Source organism: Lotus japonicus, chromosome 5, assembly GCF_012489685.1.
Source record: "Lotus japonicus ecotype B-129 chromosome 5, LjGifu_v1.2".
Lineage (NCBI taxonomy): Eukaryota > Viridiplantae > Streptophyta > Magnoliopsida > Fabales > Fabaceae > Lotus > Lotus japonicus.
In genome coordinates, this window is record NC_080045.1 from 64,174,297 (window position 1) to 64,190,095 (window position 15,799).

At 35.3% G+C, this 15,799-nt stretch overlaps 2 protein-coding genes across 6 annotated transcripts; both read left to right on the top strand.

The window, feature by feature from the left end:
- The first annotated feature begins 2,831 nt into the window (after positions 1–2,831).
- On the top strand, positions 2,832–8,767 carry LOC130718119 (BTB/POZ domain-containing protein NPY2). 5 transcript variants are annotated; one of them, XM_057568591.1, is made up of 7 exons: positions 2,832–3,169; positions 3,262–3,325; positions 4,068–4,615; positions 4,700–4,791; positions 6,196–6,265; positions 6,515–7,690; positions 8,022–8,767. In XM_057568591.1, exons 4-7 carry the CDS (start codon positions 4,730–4,732, stop codon positions 8,577–8,579), a joined length of 1,866 nt encoding a protein of 621 aa, XP_057424574.1. In that variant the 5' UTR covers positions 2,832–3,169; positions 3,262–3,325; positions 4,068–4,615; positions 4,700–4,729; the 3' UTR covers positions 8,580–8,767. The 5 variants fall into 5 exon arrangements, with proteins under 5 accessions (XP_057424574.1, XP_057424575.1, XP_057424576.1 ...); XM_057568592.1 differs by lacking the exon at positions 4,068–4,615; XM_057568593.1 differs by lacking the exon at positions 4,068–4,615 and having other exon boundaries at positions 2,832–3,074.
- A 5,158-nt stretch (positions 8,768–13,925) lies between these two features.
- LOC130716608 (LOB domain-containing protein 38-like) lies at positions 13,926–15,390 on the top strand. The gene is made up of 2 exons (XM_057566581.1): positions 13,926–14,202; positions 14,875–15,390. Exons 1-2 carry the CDS (start codon positions 14,016–14,018, stop codon positions 15,285–15,287), a joined length of 600 nt encoding a protein of 199 aa, XP_057422564.1. The 5' UTR covers positions 13,926–14,015; the 3' UTR covers positions 15,288–15,390.
- The last annotated feature ends 409 nt before the right edge of the window (positions 15,391–15,799 follow it).

Genomic DNA, 15,799 nt, shown 5'->3' on the forward strand with positions numbered 1-15,799 from the left:
AAAAAATTCACATAGTTTAAGAAATGTAGTTAAACTAGATAAAATGCATTAAATTTGTCTTAAATCAAAATAATCTTCCAAAATTACCCTTTGTTATTAGTGTTGGAAAGTGGGAAAGAGAGAGAATAATTAATGAGACACATTTTACAAGTTAGAATTAATAAGGGCATCATTGGAAAAAATTAATTAATATAGCTCAAACTTTCATTTGGTTCTTATAAAAAGGACCAAGATTTTTCTTCTCTTTCATGCTTATAAATAGGACCGGAGGGAGTACGATGGAAAAATCAATTGAGAGATTTCATAACTAAATTTCTCACCATTATTATATAGAAATTACTCTCCATAAACGCATTCAAATATAAACTACTTTATTTTCAACTCACTTTAACTTATATTTACTAAAATAAATTGTATCCAACATGAATTTTTGAAAATGCTATTCCAACACACATTTAAGTTCCCTTCTAAAGTGTGTGCGAGATGCATATCCAAACACGCTTTAAAACTAGTAGCTTCTACACAAAAGTGATTCTAGAGTTTTTTCCCACGGAAATTAAATATGACTTTAGCTTATAACCGGAAGTGATTTTAGAGTATTTCACTGTGAAACTAAACATGTTAAGAGTAAATTCACTTTTTGAGGGTGAAAAATATGGATCCAAACACAAATAGAATTGAGATTTAAGACAGAATATGGCCAGTTTATCACGGTCCTAAAGTTTTTCTTCATTGTTTAATTTGCCTAAACATTACTCTCTAAATACAGGGGCTGGCTCAGTCAACAATGATAGAGATTAGCAAAGAAGAGTCAAAATCTATGTAGGGGGGACCCTTTTTCCATAAGTATGATAAGAGGGTCATATTCTTTTGAGATCCTAATGGTTAAAATTAGGCAATGTTGGGCACTTTTTGGCACAAGGCGTGACCATAAGCCGTTGACTAATCCCTTGTTGGGAATCTCACCAGAATACATGAGTTTTGGACAAGTTCACCACCATCTTTGAATTTGAACCAGCTTGATCAATCTCAAAGTTTGAAGGTATCAAGTGTTACTGAAGGAATATACTTTAAAAAATGTTTGAAGGTGGAATATTTAGTGCTTGTGTTCATACAGTCAGCACCACGTGTAAGAGTTTAGTTCAGGCACCTTGTGAAGATTTTGAGGGAAAACAGGAAATGGGGGACCTAAACATGTGCTTATGAGTTTTGTTTAAAGAAATCTAGCAGAATAGCACTATTATTGGGATGTGTTCAAATGGGAATATGATATATTCTTGGGTGGTTCTATAATACAATGTGCTTTGTTAAAGTGCCTGTTGGACAGGAACGGGTTTCTATCAGTATTTTTAGACATAGTGAACGATATTTGGTTGGTTAGCAATTGACATATGCATTAGCCACATTTTAGTAGCAATTTTTAACCTTGTTAACCGCTCCAAGTATTAACCGCCGTTAAAAATCATCATTAACCAATAATATGTATATCTATCGGATATTATCTCAAAATTAGATGTTCACTTGTTAGTACTATATTAAAAATCATGTAAATTATCATTTTTTTTGTCTTAAAAGTCCTAGCGTATTCTGTCCATTTAAAAGAGCAACTCTCAACAGCTCCACAACACACTCTCTACTATTTTATACTTACCAATCAGGCCTTCTTTGCGTACATGGATTTTAATATGAAAGATAAGTGAAATAGGTAAAGAGTATCTTTGAAAACTCATTCATTTTCTATTAGCATGTTTAGATTTGGGTTAGAAACAACTCCAAAACACATTAGTGGTCATGCTCCATGTTGTAACTTATATATTAATGAGATTTTGATGTTTAGCTTCGACTCCAAACCTGCACTATGTAGAGCAAAAAGTGCTTCTAGAAGAAGCTACAATGAAGGGAGAAATAACTTAAGGAGATTCATGAAACCGAACATGCTAGATGTTTGTTTGACTTTAAATTTCACTCAATTGGTAGTATGGAAACAAGAAACAATATAAAAATAATATTGATTAACACTAATTTTTTTTATAAATGTAGCATCAACTAGGACTGTTCATGTTTCTCTAAGAACCGAAGCTAACAAAAACTCGAACCGTTAAAAAACCAAACCGTTTAAAAACCGAACCTTTAAGAACTCGAACCGAACTCGAACCTAAATTGAAAAACCGGTTCGGTAACCGAACCAAAATATCAACTACCAGTTCAGGTTCGGTTCGGTTCGAATCATAGTATATCAGTTCGGTTCGATTCGGTTCGATCCATCTATAAATATGCATGTTTTACCGAACTGGTTAACCGAAATTTGAAACCGGTTCGGTTCGATTCGAACCATACTATATCGGTTCAGTTCGGTTCTCTCAAACCAAAATTTTGGTTCAGGTTCGGTTCGGTTCAAGCAAAGAACCGAACCATGAATAGTCCTAGCGTCAACCATCAACCATGTTGGTTGACAATGTAAACATGATAATAAGTTACCGCCATTTACTTGCGGCTTATGAGTCTCTTAGTTGATGTGTATGGTGAAATCGAGTGATGAATAATTTTATTTCTCCAAAAACTATACTTTTTAAATGGAAAATCATACTTTAGGTACTCATTGTCACTACTTCAATGTACTTTTCACCTTCAAAATAAAATTAACACATTCGAAATAAAAAGTGAACAATTTTTTTCTCAAATGAATGTACTTTCCACCTCAAAACACATTTATTTATAATCATATAGTACTTCAAATAAAGAGAAACAAAATTATCCGAATAGCTTGTGATTTTGCAGTCGTACAAAGCAAAAAATTGCTTTTGCCAACTGTCCACCAATGAAAAAGACTGAAGTGATGATGAAAATGGTATAGGAAGGAGGATTAGGATGCAGTTGGCTGCTACTTTGATCAGACCACAGGCAGCAGCAGCATTTATTGAATGATCTCCATTTCCATTTCATTTAATACAAACACAACCTTCCTTCCTTTCTTCTTCAACCAAAAAAGAAAAGCTGTAGCATTGTCAGTTTTGGCGTGCATAACTTAGCAACGTGCTTCCGTGGCCTAAGGTGCACACCCCAGAAATTGAATGGTGTGCTACTAACTTTCTCACCCAAATTTAAAGACCAAAATGCATTAGGAAAGTCCATCAAAAGTGCCAAAATAGAAAAAGCAGTAAACTTGAAGGTTGAAAGACTGATAGAACATTTCTTCACCGTTTGGCATTTTGTCTGCTTTTGGTTTTCTCAGACACTGTTTGTACTTTGGTTTTGATGCAGGAGGAGAAGTAGTAACATGAGAGAATGAACTTGTTTTTGTGCTGAAAGTTGAAACTTCTTCAAGGTCAGTTTTGTTTGGTGATTCCTAAACATAAACTGCCATGCATAGCAACAACTGCTTGTGAGTTTGTTCTACAGAACAAACAGCAAGTTTGAGATTTTTTCTCACTGTGGTTGTGTAAGATCTTAGGACCTCTTGGTTTACTTTACCCTCTTCCCTCTCTTGCTTCATTTTTTTTTAATGGCTTTGGTTTACTTTTACCTTCACTACCATGGCTATTTTGTGACATTGTTTTATTGTTTTCCTCTTGGTAATGGGGTTTTGGAGCTTAACTTAGTAAAGGGTGTGTGTATATGTTTTCAAGTTTTTATTTTTGTTGTTGTTGTTGTCAGCAATGAGCTATGCGTGTGTTTGTTTCTGTCTGTGGGTTGAAAAAAAGGGTCTTGGGTGTTGTTGTGGTTTACACGGAGAGTGAAGTTTGGTGCTTGTCATTGTGGTATGCCAGTGGATCTAAGGCATATTTCTTCATGTGGGGTTGAGCGTTTGACACTAAGAAGTAGTATAAAGTTTTGATCTTGCCTTCATTATTTTACTAGATTTATGTGATACATTCTGGGGGATTCCTCAGATTTCAGCTTAGTTTGTTTATGATATTATTCTGGCAAGTAGCTGATGAATGATTTGTTCATAACTATAATAATTCCATATTCGTGATCTTCTTCATTTATTCCCATGTTTGCCAAAAGATTCCTGCTGTCTACAGTTTTGGTGGTTTTTTCAACTGATACCAAGATGCTGTTTTCAGTTGCAGGTTTTCAAACTTCAACGGTAAAGAAAAAAGGCGAAAATATATATATAAGCATTATAGATATTGATATCCACATGTTGGATATGGAACTTGGGGTTTTTTAAGCCACTAGAGAGGTCTTGGTGGTGTGAATCTTTATTAGGATTTAAAAACAAAGAAACAGTGTAATCAGAAAGTGGAAGATAAAGAAATATGGGAAAGTGAGGTGGAGTCAGATTTGTGTGTGGTGTGTCTCTGGTTTGAGAATTGTTTAGTGTTACTTCTCTGTTGGCTATGTCCCCTGAGCTGACTCGGTGCGCCCGGGCTCCGTGGGCTTTGCCGTCGACCAAGGAAACAATCTGTTGTTGGGGTCTCTTCCCATTTAAGAGAACCTTTGCTTAAAAAATTGGACAATCCCATCTAGTCCAATTTCTCTTTCTCTCTCTTATTCAGCTTCTTCTGCCTTGTTTGCTGTCAAGATTTGTTCATACTCTGCAGTATTTAAACTTGCTTCTCTAGAAGCCTTTCTTTCCTCTCTTAAAGCCTAGAAATTTGCATACATTGAGGTGAGAATTGGTCCTCACAGCTGGGGTCATTTTCTCTTTTCATTTCTGGGAAATTTTGTAACACTCAGGATACTATTTATGTAGCTGAGAGTAAGCAGATCTTATATTGTCAAGATGAAGTTTATGAAACTTGGTTCCAAGCCAGATACCTTTCAGACTGATGGGAACAATGCGAGGTGAAAATATACACTTCTTCAACATACACATTGTTGTTTATTACTAGTTTGCATATGTTTTTAACTGTGATGCAAATTACATTTCTCGATGTGTTGACGTTCCTTTCTTTTTCCCCCAAATATAAATTAGTTTAGATAAGCATGATATTCATTCTCCTAACAACTTCTTTCATAACACACACATAGTGGTAATTGAAAGAATTTTGATAATTCCTATGAGTCTTTACTTCCACTGTGTGTAATGCCATCTTCTATGTGTCTTTTGGTGATTAACGAAACATTTTCTGTTTCATCCCTTTTTTGGTTGGGGACAACAGCATGAATCTTCTTATTTCTGAGTGTTTTCCACCCTCTGTGGTAGCTACTGATGTTTGATATAAACTAAAGAGATACGCAATCAAGATAAATGCTGGGAACGGAAATGTTGCTTGTTAGATATATAAATTCTAGTTACCATTGTTGTTGCTGACCTGCACTTCATAGCTATTATAGACTAAGGCGTTCTTTGGGTTTTGCTACCCTAGCTAGGACTCTTATGATAATAATGAAAATTAGCTATGTTCAAATTGTTTCCTTTCATTTATTCATTGATTTTGCTTCTAATGTGTAGCTACTATTTAATAAGTGATTTGTCATTATACACTAGTATTTATCTATCACTCAAAACTCCTAACATTACTATTCTTTTATATGACTGATGTGAAAAAACTTTAGGATCTACTTGATTTTTTTTTCTTTGAAGCTGTATGGCATTATCATAAGCAGAATATTTTAGTTTTATAACATATTGGATAATATGGCTACCTATCCTTATTCCCAATTAAGGTTTTGATTCGTTTTTACATTGTTTCAAATGCCTATTATAAGAGAATGTTGATTCCTATGAACCAAAATTTAGACATTAAACTTTGACAGAACACAGGTGCACAATCAGTATCTTACACACTTACATATAATTTTTACTTTTGACTATGGCACAAATTTTGATTGCTACATAACTTCATCAAGTAAGCAGAAATTTGTCTGACTCGGTTAATTTTCTGATTCTTCTCCCTTGGTCCACCATTGATCAACAAGCTTTCATGCTGAATCCATACAGGCCTTTTGTGTAGAAGTAATTTTGAAAGTAAACATGGTGTTGATGAAACAAGCATTCAGAGTTGAATATCCGTTTTAATAAACAAAGGGTTTAGTGTTATATCTTTGTTTCATGTGAAACTATATACAGTAAGATTTCAATCATGTAGAGCCTGGAATTTGAACTTAGGTTAAAGTTAGATGTTCAAACAATTTTTTCATGACCTGCCCACCATACTCACATGCTTCGCTTTTTTAATACTATATGTTTCCATTTTATGTATCCTGTTTTCAAACAGTTGCTAATGAGATGGATTTCAAGTGCAGGTATGTGGCAAGTGAGTTATCATCAGATATAATTGTCAGTATAGGGGATATAAAGTTCTACTTACACAAGGTATTCCTCAATCCAGTAAATATATCTAGTCTTCAACTAAGAAATTCTACATAAGCTTTTATTGATTTCTAGAAGTCTAAATTATTCATGGCAATTTTTTGAAAGTCACTGTAAAATTATCACTTCGATATTCTTTTCCCAATACATTAATCTATCAAGGGTGATTCATATTTGAACTCTAAATCAATTTGGGTACAACAGTACAAGTTTCCATTTTGTTACTGATATTCCAAATCTTTCTGTTTGCAGTTTCCTCTTATATCAAAGAGTTCTCACTTGCAGAAGTTGATCTCTCTCAGTAATGAAGAAAACATGGATGAAGTTCACATTCCTGACATTCCTGGTGGCGCAAGTGCCTTTGAGACATGTGCTAAGTTTTGCTATGGCATGACAGTTACACTCAATGCATACAATGTAATTGCAACTCGATGTGCTGCAGAGTATCTTGGAATGCATGAGACCATTGAGAAAGGGAACCTTATTTACAAGATTGATGTTTTCCTTAGCTCTAGCATTTTCCGTAGTTGGAAGGATTCGATCATCCTTCTTCAGGCTTCAAAGTCCATGCTACCCCTGGCTGAGGATCTAAAGGTGGTGAGCCATTGCATTGAGTCTATAGCAAATAAGGCATGTGTTGATGTATCCAAAGTTGACTGGTCCTACTCCTATAACCGGAAAAAGCTTCCAGAGGAAAACGGGGCTGAGACAAACCAGAATGAAGTCAGAACTCGAAAAGTGCCGAGAGATTGGTGGGTTGAAGATTTATGTGAGCTTGAAGTTGATTTGTACAAGTCTGTAATTACAAATATTAAAACCAAGGAAGTTCAATCCAATGATGTAGTTGGCGAAGCTTTGAAAGCTTATGCTTACAGAAGATTGCCGAATTTCAGCAAGGGTATGATCCGGTGTGGGGATGCGTCAAAGCATCGCTTGATAGTTGAAACTATTGTGTGGTTGTTGCCTGCTGAGAAAGGCAGTGTTTCTTGTAGGTTCTTGCTCAAGTTATTGAAAGCTGCCATTTTTGTAGAATCAGGAGATAGGACTAAAGAAGAGCTTGTAAAGAGAATAGGGCAGCAACTAGAGGAGGCTTCTGTGAGTGATATTTTGATTCAAGGATCAGATGGAGAGGCTACTATCTATGATGTTAGTATAGTATATAAAATTGTAAGGGAGTTTGTTATGAAGGATCACAATGCTGAGATTGAATCAGTTGTAGATGGTGAACCTGAGGGGATAAGAAAGCCAGGGATTTTATCAGATGCTTCCAAGCTGATGGTTGCGAAACTCATAGATGCATACCTTGCCGAAATTGCAAAGGATCACAATTTACATTTGTCAGATTTTGTTAATCTTGCTGAGTTGGTGTCCAGCACCTCTCGTCCTAACCACGATGGCCTTTACAGGGCTATTGACACATATCTGAAGGTAACTCTTCTTGAAACGAAAAATCCTTGACTCAGATTTGCACACTTCATTTTAAATTCAGTATAGTATGTTTTATAGTTTATTAAAATTCTATGCTCAATATCCAGTAATACTTTTATCATGTTTGAATCAGTTTATTTTTCCTCGGAATCAATTCTGGCACCTTGAAGCTAGTCATAAAATCTTTGCCCCAGAATTGATTCTGGCTTTAAAATCAATTGTGGAAAGATTTCCAAACATGCTTTAGCTTCACCCCTTGTTTTTGCCATGGCTCTTCTGTGGAGGCAACTAATTCATCCCTTTTGTTTTACTTTGCTTTAAAACACTACAGGAGCACCCTGGGATCAGCAAAGGTGAAAAGAAGAGGATATGCAATCTGATGGACTGCAAAAAGCTATCGGTTGACGCGTGCTTGCACGCTGTGCAAAATGAGAGGCTACCATTACGGGTAGTCGTGCAGGTACTATATTTTGAGCAGTTGAGGACTGCTGCATCCTCAGGTACTAGCACTCCTGACATACCTAAAGGAATGAAAGATTTGAGCAATGGATCCAATGGTAGCTCAAGGTCAGGGACAACTAACCCAGATGATGACTTGGATGCTGCATCCAAAGCGGAGGAGCTGAAGGCATTAAGAAAGGAACTTGCATCGTTGAGACTGAGTAATGGAGTTAAAGATGGAGATAGCAGCAAACCCAGCATGGACAAGGCTGTGATTGGCAAGATGAAAGGGTTGCTCAAGTCAAAGAAGTCATTCATAAAGCTCTGGGCTAGCAAAGGGGGACAAGGGGAGAACAGTGGCTCAGACTCATCAGAGAGTATTGGTTCTGCTAACCCAGAAGAAGCCAAATCTACCCCTTCCAGAAATAGGAGGCACTCAGTTTCATGAAACTAGTTGGTCCATTTTCTTGGCTTATCTTTTATTGTTTCTTTTTTGTTAGTTTCTCTATGACAAGACCCCAACACTAGTGATATCTAGTTTAAGATAGCAGAATTGTGAAGAATGGAAATCATGTGATCCTTGGCATCTACTATCCTATCATTGTTATTAAAAAGGCCTTATGCACTTCATTGAAACTATTTTGACTCATGACTATAGAAAGAACCTGGTATAAAAGTAGTTAGTTCAGTTACTGCCAAGCATTTTGTTGAAATTTTAAGCATGTTTGGATGAACTTATTTTTCCTCAAAATTAATTCTGACATTTAGCAACAATTGTTGGAAGTTTCACCTCATAATTAGTTTCATCTTTCAACAGTTAATTGTAGAAGGATTTTTGAACATGCAGTAACAATACTTCAAGTCTATTATGGGTATCTAATGTCAAAATAGACATCAGTGTGGTATGTGAGTGTGTTTGGTTTCTAATTGAAAGTGCATTCAATTTAACTGAGATATTTGGTTTTACAAGACAGGTTTTCCAATTGAGTTGGATTGAGAAAAAACACATTCAAATCCAATTCAATGGATAAACAAAAAACACACAGAAAAGTTACAAATAGAAACAAAATAATTTACTATTTAATATAAATCTATGATTGTGGGAGATTTGAGAGGCTGCAACACATGCATCAACATTTTATGGAATTGCAAGCTTGTGCACCATTATTCTATCCCCAAGTTAAACTAGTTGTTTTGCATATAACTAGTGATATTAACCCGTGCGATGCACGGAGACTGAATGTTCGATTTTATCAAAAATATGTATGATATGTAAAATATATATATATATATATATAATGAAATCATTTGTGTGTATGTTAATATGTGTATATATATATATGTGTGTGTGCTTTTGTTGTGATATACTAATGAGGAACATGGAGAAAGAGTACATAGAAGAATTAATCATAGTTTGGTTCCCCATGAAAAACCTCATAATCAATTTTGGTAGAGTAAATATTGATGTTTGGAAGCCATTTGCATAATTGATTTCAGACTCATAATCAATTCTATTAAAAGTTTTATATAGAGAATAGTTTTTATACGGGTTATAATCAAAACATTGTCCTACAAATTTCACTGGTAGCCAAACACTAATTACATTATTTTAAACTCATGATTATTAATTATTACATCCAAACACACTTAGTTACCATTCAAGCGGTTGCTAACATTTTTTTTGGTACATCGAAAAGTATTTAAATTCTCATTCCAATGATTGATTCCTGAATCTTCCTTTTCTTGGTGGCTAGTAATTTTGTTAAAACATATATATTTATTTTATAATCAACATCCTTATAATAATAAATAAATGCATAATGTAACTTATAAACTTTTATTTATTTTTTAAATACTAACAAAGCAGTCTTAATATTTTGGAGCCCTTTATGCATGTGTTTACATGTTTAATCCCCTTTATGATTAGAACCCATGGTGTGGAAAGACTCGTTATTGCTATTTACAGAAATTCGAATTAATGCTCATTTGGTTTCATCGAAACTGACCCACGGTGCTTCAGTTTATCTTTCCATCATTGGATTTAATGTTTTTTATTTGAACGGTCCAGATCAGCTAATATTAATAATAATTCATTAATTAAATATATATAACTTTACCAAAATACCCTTGTCTCTTCCAATGCTTAGCCACCACCCCTCTCACTCCCATGGCAGCGCCGCCACCACCTCCCTCTCCCTCCCTGGCCACCACCACCGTTCGAACAACAAAACCAGATTTCCTCCATGGTAGATCCTTAACCATCAAAACTTTCATATTTGCATGTTTTTGTTTTCTTGTTTTTGTTTCTCAATGCCCACTGTTTCAACTTTCAGATCTTCTCAAACCTAATTTAGGCAAAGCAAGAAAAAAAAGGTTACCCTTTTACAACTCTGGATCAACTTTGCTGAATTTTTTCCAGAAAATAAAACATCGATCTTCAAGAACCTAGATGATAAGATGATGTAAAGGAACCCAGATAAAGCATAGGTGAACCAGAAATTGATTGGTGATGATGAAAGAAATTGATTGATTTTTAAAGCTTCAGTGGTTGCCATTGTTTCCCATAACTGCATGGCAAAAAGAAATTGTGCAAGCAAATGGGTAATCCTCTCCCCTTGCAGCGCCGCCAGCCCGCCACCAGTCCACCACCACTCAACACAATCAGATCTGGTTTGCTTGCAGGAAACGGGTCGACCCATCCCCATTATTGCAAAGCCCAACCACAGTAACCACCATCCAAAGCAGAAAACCCAGCGTGAGTTGGTGATGATGGAAGGAGAAAGATGGAAAAATTTAAGCAAGAAAGGTTATTTTTGTCTTATCACTCCTCTAGTAAAACTGAAGCACCGAATTGACACACGGTAGACGCAGCCCATTTGTATAGAACCAAACTTTTGTCAATAAAGTTCACCAACAAAAAACTCGAATTAATGTTCATTGTATAGAACTCAAACTTTTGTCAATTGTAGTTCTGTTGACGTAGTAATATTTTTTTGGTTTGAACAATGTTTTTCCCAGGGAACACAAACCTGGTGGAAATCTCATAACAAAATAAAGAACTCAAAAAACTCAACGCATTTGTCCAAGAACTCTTGTGATAGTTCCAGCTGGATGTAGGACGGCAGCTAAAGAATTGGATTTGGGTGAATCTTGGAAAATCCATGGGAGGATTTAGCTGAGATTCTGCCTCAGCAATACAACACATGAAGATTTTGGCAGCTGGTATATCCATACAGTGAGCTTGGACAGACTTGGGTCTATGGAGCAGAAAACGGGTGGGTTGACCCGGCCCACGAAACTACCTCTGATGAACAGTTCTTCAAGTTTTACTTGGTTATGTGCTCCAAAATTGGATGAACAGTTGCCAAAAAGTTCTTGAAATAGTAGGTTTTAGATTTAACAGCCTTGTAGGTTCTTTAAAGGTTCATTATCATTATCATTTTCCCCACTACAAAGGAATTGGTGCAAGGGTAATCCAAAGTGAGACTTCCAACATACATTGTAGACAAAAGCAAGTAAAAAAATAAAAAAACTCAACGCTGCTGTCCAAATACAACACAATGCTTAGAGGTAGGTGAGTTCTGAAATTGTACATTTACTACCCCGGCCAATAGCAAACATAAGAAGAAACAAAACTGGTCCCCTAAAATCCACACCAACATGCTTCAAAATGCACGTCAGAAACATTGATAATTAATGGTAATTCGGCACCCATTAACCACATCTCAAACTTTCTTGGATGGATTATCAATATAATCAATTAATAAAATCAAGGTCAAGTGCTTAAGTGTGCCGCGGCAGCAGGTTCAATTGAACTAACAAATATTAGTCATGGAACCAATAGTAAGTGATTAACTGGCATCATTCAATAACCCCCTACCTGTTAACTTCAGTGAGTTAATATTGTACAAATTGTACTTTTCTCCACTTCGTTTCTGCCACAAGGTTTGATCAGCTTCATTGTAAAATTAAGATTTAAACGTGTATTACAAAGTAAAGGAGTGGCAAAAGTTCAAATGGAAACCTAGGAAATATGAATGGTTATTTATTAATGCACAAAACATTGGTCAAGATAGCAAAACAAAAAAATTGAAATCACTGTCATAAAAATGTTAGCAGGGCATCTTCCAACTTCCACTGAGATTAGATTCAAGAAAAAAGGGTCAAATTGATTGAAAGGTCCCTGCAAAAACTAATAATAATGCCCCAACTCCAATTTGTCTTCCTAATGTACTGAAGGGACACATTAAAAAGATGATACTGATACACCAATAATAGTCCCTCTATTTTAAAGACTAGTTTTTAAATTTTTGAACTGTGTAGGGCCTAATTAAACTTGATTAAAAGTATGAATAATAAGCAGGGGATATAATTGGTCCAGTCCCCCAATTTGGATATAATAACAATCTGAGACTGTGGTGGAGTCACCTTTAAGGCTTTAACCACACAAGAAGATGCATGTGTATGAGGACAAAGTGTGAGCTGCAAAAGTTTAACCTAATTGGAATCCCATTCTCCATAGACATTTATTTTGTTGGAGAGTACGTTAAGCACTTTTCATGTGAAAGCCAATGTGGTCCATTTTGGATAAAGATGACAATTGCCACGTATTCAACTTCTGGCTGTAACTTCTATGCCTATATACAGCTATATACACTAGCTAGCCTAATCATCAACGTCCTTACATTATGCATCATCAACCTCACATTACATTTTTAAACAAATAGTTTATTAATATCCCCACCCTATCATTATTGCTTAAGTCTTTGTCCACACTTTGTAGTTCATACTCATCTATAAGGAGAAAAATGAATAATAGAGACATTAATATGAGAAATATGATAAGTAATGTGACGTGAATAAAAGAGAGTTAGAAGAGAAAATGAATGATAATAAGATGACGAAAAAGATAAATAAAAGATAATTGTTTACCATCGCTACTTATTTAAACGAATTTTCTTTTTGACTGAGATCATTTCTATGTCGTCCAAGTGACACTTGTAAATTTTGTTTAACCTTCTAAATTGTTGCACTAAAATGACAGCACAATCTACGAATAGGCTTTCATAAAGTTGTAAGATCATGTATGCAGTTCATGCCCGATTTTGTTTAACCTTCTAAATTGTTGCACTAAAATAACAGCACAATCTACGAATAGGCTTTCACAAAGTTGTAAGACCATGTATGCAGCTCATGCCCGCCCAATACTAATATTTTTTTTAATGAGACAAAAATAAGTAAAGATGAGATTGAAATTATATATTTTTTATAAAATCAAAATTTGTTCTAGAACTTTTAAGGACTTAGACAAATATAAGTTTTCCATACATAAGACTCAAATTTAAAATTTTCTTAAGGGAAATAAAGCATATATTACTTGAACCATCAACTAACAAAAGTATATTTTCGAACTAGTACATAATAATCAATGATATAGTATAAAATAAGTTACAATGAATCTAATGCACATTTGTATTGATCTGAATTGCGATTTAAAAGAGTTTTCATGGTTAATTAGAGATAGATACGAGGAGGAGAATCCAAATATGGAGAAATTCCAACATTTGTGGAGAACCGGAGTTGCAGCTCAGGACATCCATTTCTTTGGAATCCCACTTAGCCCCACATTTGCTTGCTTCCCCTTCCCCATGACCCTACCCTACCCATGCATTAGTAACTCAACCGTGGTTGCATGAATATGATAAAATAATACCAATACAAAATGACAAAATGCTGATCAATTGGTAATGCAGGTTCCCCCGCTCTTTTATCACTATATATACCATATATGCTTTACTCACTTTCCTTTCTCCACATAAATCCTGCATCCTTTCTCCACATATATGCTTTACTCACTCAAGATATTCATCAAAGTCACAAGAAGATGAGTTGCAACGGTTGCCGTGTCCTCCGAAAGGGTTGCAGCGGCGATGACTGTATGCTACGACATTGCCTTCGGTGGATAGAAAGCCCCCAAGCCCAAGCTAACGCCACCGTGTTCGTCGCCAAGTTCTTCGGCCGCGCCACCCTCATGTCTTTCCTTTCCTCTGTACCCACTAACCAAAGATCCGGTATGTCTATTGATGCATGAAAAAAAAAAAAGAACTATAAATGCTTGCACATGAATTTCAACCTTTTAATAAGATCATACACATCATGAATTGGTTCATCTTTCTCTAAATTAACATGAATCACAGCCAGGTGGAAGAATCAGTGTTATTATCTATACAAAATTTTGAATGATTCTACAATTGAATTGTATACAAAGGCAGGGGTGGCTCCATTTGAATGACAAGTACCTTCCATCAGTTCAACCTTGCCAGATTAAATTTGGATAAAGATATTAGTATATACATGAAAATTTCTTATACACAAGTTTCACTATGAAGAATTCAGATCATATATATGTTGCATGCTTGCGGCAGCAAAATGATAAGTATATAAAAGTTTTGACCAATTTAACTTTTTATGAATCAATATATGAACCATTTAATATGATAATCAATGGTAAAGAATTCGCAGCAGACACATGAAGTTGGTGCACTCAAGTTTGGTGTAACATATCAATAGATTATATATATGTATTGGCACATACCACTCACCACTATAATAATTAACTAATGAAAACTAGCAATTAATAATTGATTAGGAACTTCATGTTCTAAACTTATAATGTTTGTGTGTGTTTGAGTATGAAGAAGTTGATTTGGAAAATTGTAACATGATGTATATGGAATTCGCAGCTTTGTTTGAGTCTCTTCTATATGAAGCTGTGGGGCGTGCATTAAATCCAGTGAGCGGAGCAGTGGGGTTGCTGTGGAGTGGGAACTGGCAGCTCTGCCAATCGGGTGTGGAGAAAGTGCTCCAAGGTGGTGGCGCGTTGACTCCACTTCCTCAGTTCTCAGGTGTGGATCATGAGAGCAGTGAAGGCTTTGAATCATTTATTGCAGGTTCTTCTCCTTCAAGGAAGCTGAAGATTAATCATGAAGCAGAATCATCAGGTTTGGTGGTTGGCGGCGGCGGAGGAAGGTGTCACCAAGCGAAGAAACAACGTGTGAGGACACCGTCTGAGGAATCTGAAGGGTCGACGTTGGGAAACAGAGGAGAAGATTGTGGTTCTGACAGTGAAAGGAAACTCCTTCCTCTGTTTTTCTGATGCCTTCTTGTTTTGTTTATCAATATTATCCAATGATCATCAATTAAATATATTTTACGTTGGTCAATATTCTTGACTAGCTATCATATGATTCATATCCAAATCATCTCTCATACTTTGATGAATAAATGACATGCCATCATAGATTATTATTAGTTAAAAATTACTGTAGTATTTTAGAGATGAACAAGAAGAGAAGAACACAACTTTTTAAATTAGGTATTTGGGTTTCTTGCTTTTTGGATAACCTTAAATTCATGTATTCAACTAATTTAATTTGTTTGATTATGATCGAGTAACTCACAAATTTTATTAAGATCGGACGCCTTCGATCTCAATTGCATGACTCAAATTTATAATTCTTATATGCTTTCAAATGCTACAACACATTATTTTGTTTTTTAGTGTTCAAAAGGAATCAAACATTTTTAAGAAATCTACAATCACACTATTTAGCGAACACTGATCCAACGTTGAAATAAGAAAAAGTATGAGATAAGAAAACAACACTA

What these genes read in the sequence shown, in the direction of transcription:
- LOC130718119 (XM_057568591.1), top strand. Translation starts at nt 4,730, where the DNA reads ATGAAGTTTATGAAACTTGGTTCCAAGCCAGATACCTTTCAGACTGAT. An exon ending in ACTGATGGGAACAATGCGAG is followed by an intron (nt 4,792 to 6,195) that starts GTGAAAATATAC and finishes TTTCAAGTGCAG; the next exon opens with GTATGTGGCAAGTGAGTTAT. An exon ending in TAAAGTTCTACTTACACAAG is followed by an intron (nt 6,266 to 6,514) that starts GTATTCCTCAAT and finishes TTCTGTTTGCAG; the next exon opens with TTTCCTCTTATATCAAAGAG.
- LOC130716608 (XM_057566581.1), top strand. Translation starts at nt 14,016, where the DNA reads ATGAGTTGCAACGGTTGCCGTGTCCTCCGAAAGGGTTGCAGCGGCGAT. An exon ending in ACCCACTAACCAAAGATCCG is followed by an intron (nt 14,203 to 14,874) that starts GTATGTCTATTG and finishes TGGAATTCGCAG; the next exon opens with CTTTGTTTGAGTCTCTTCTA.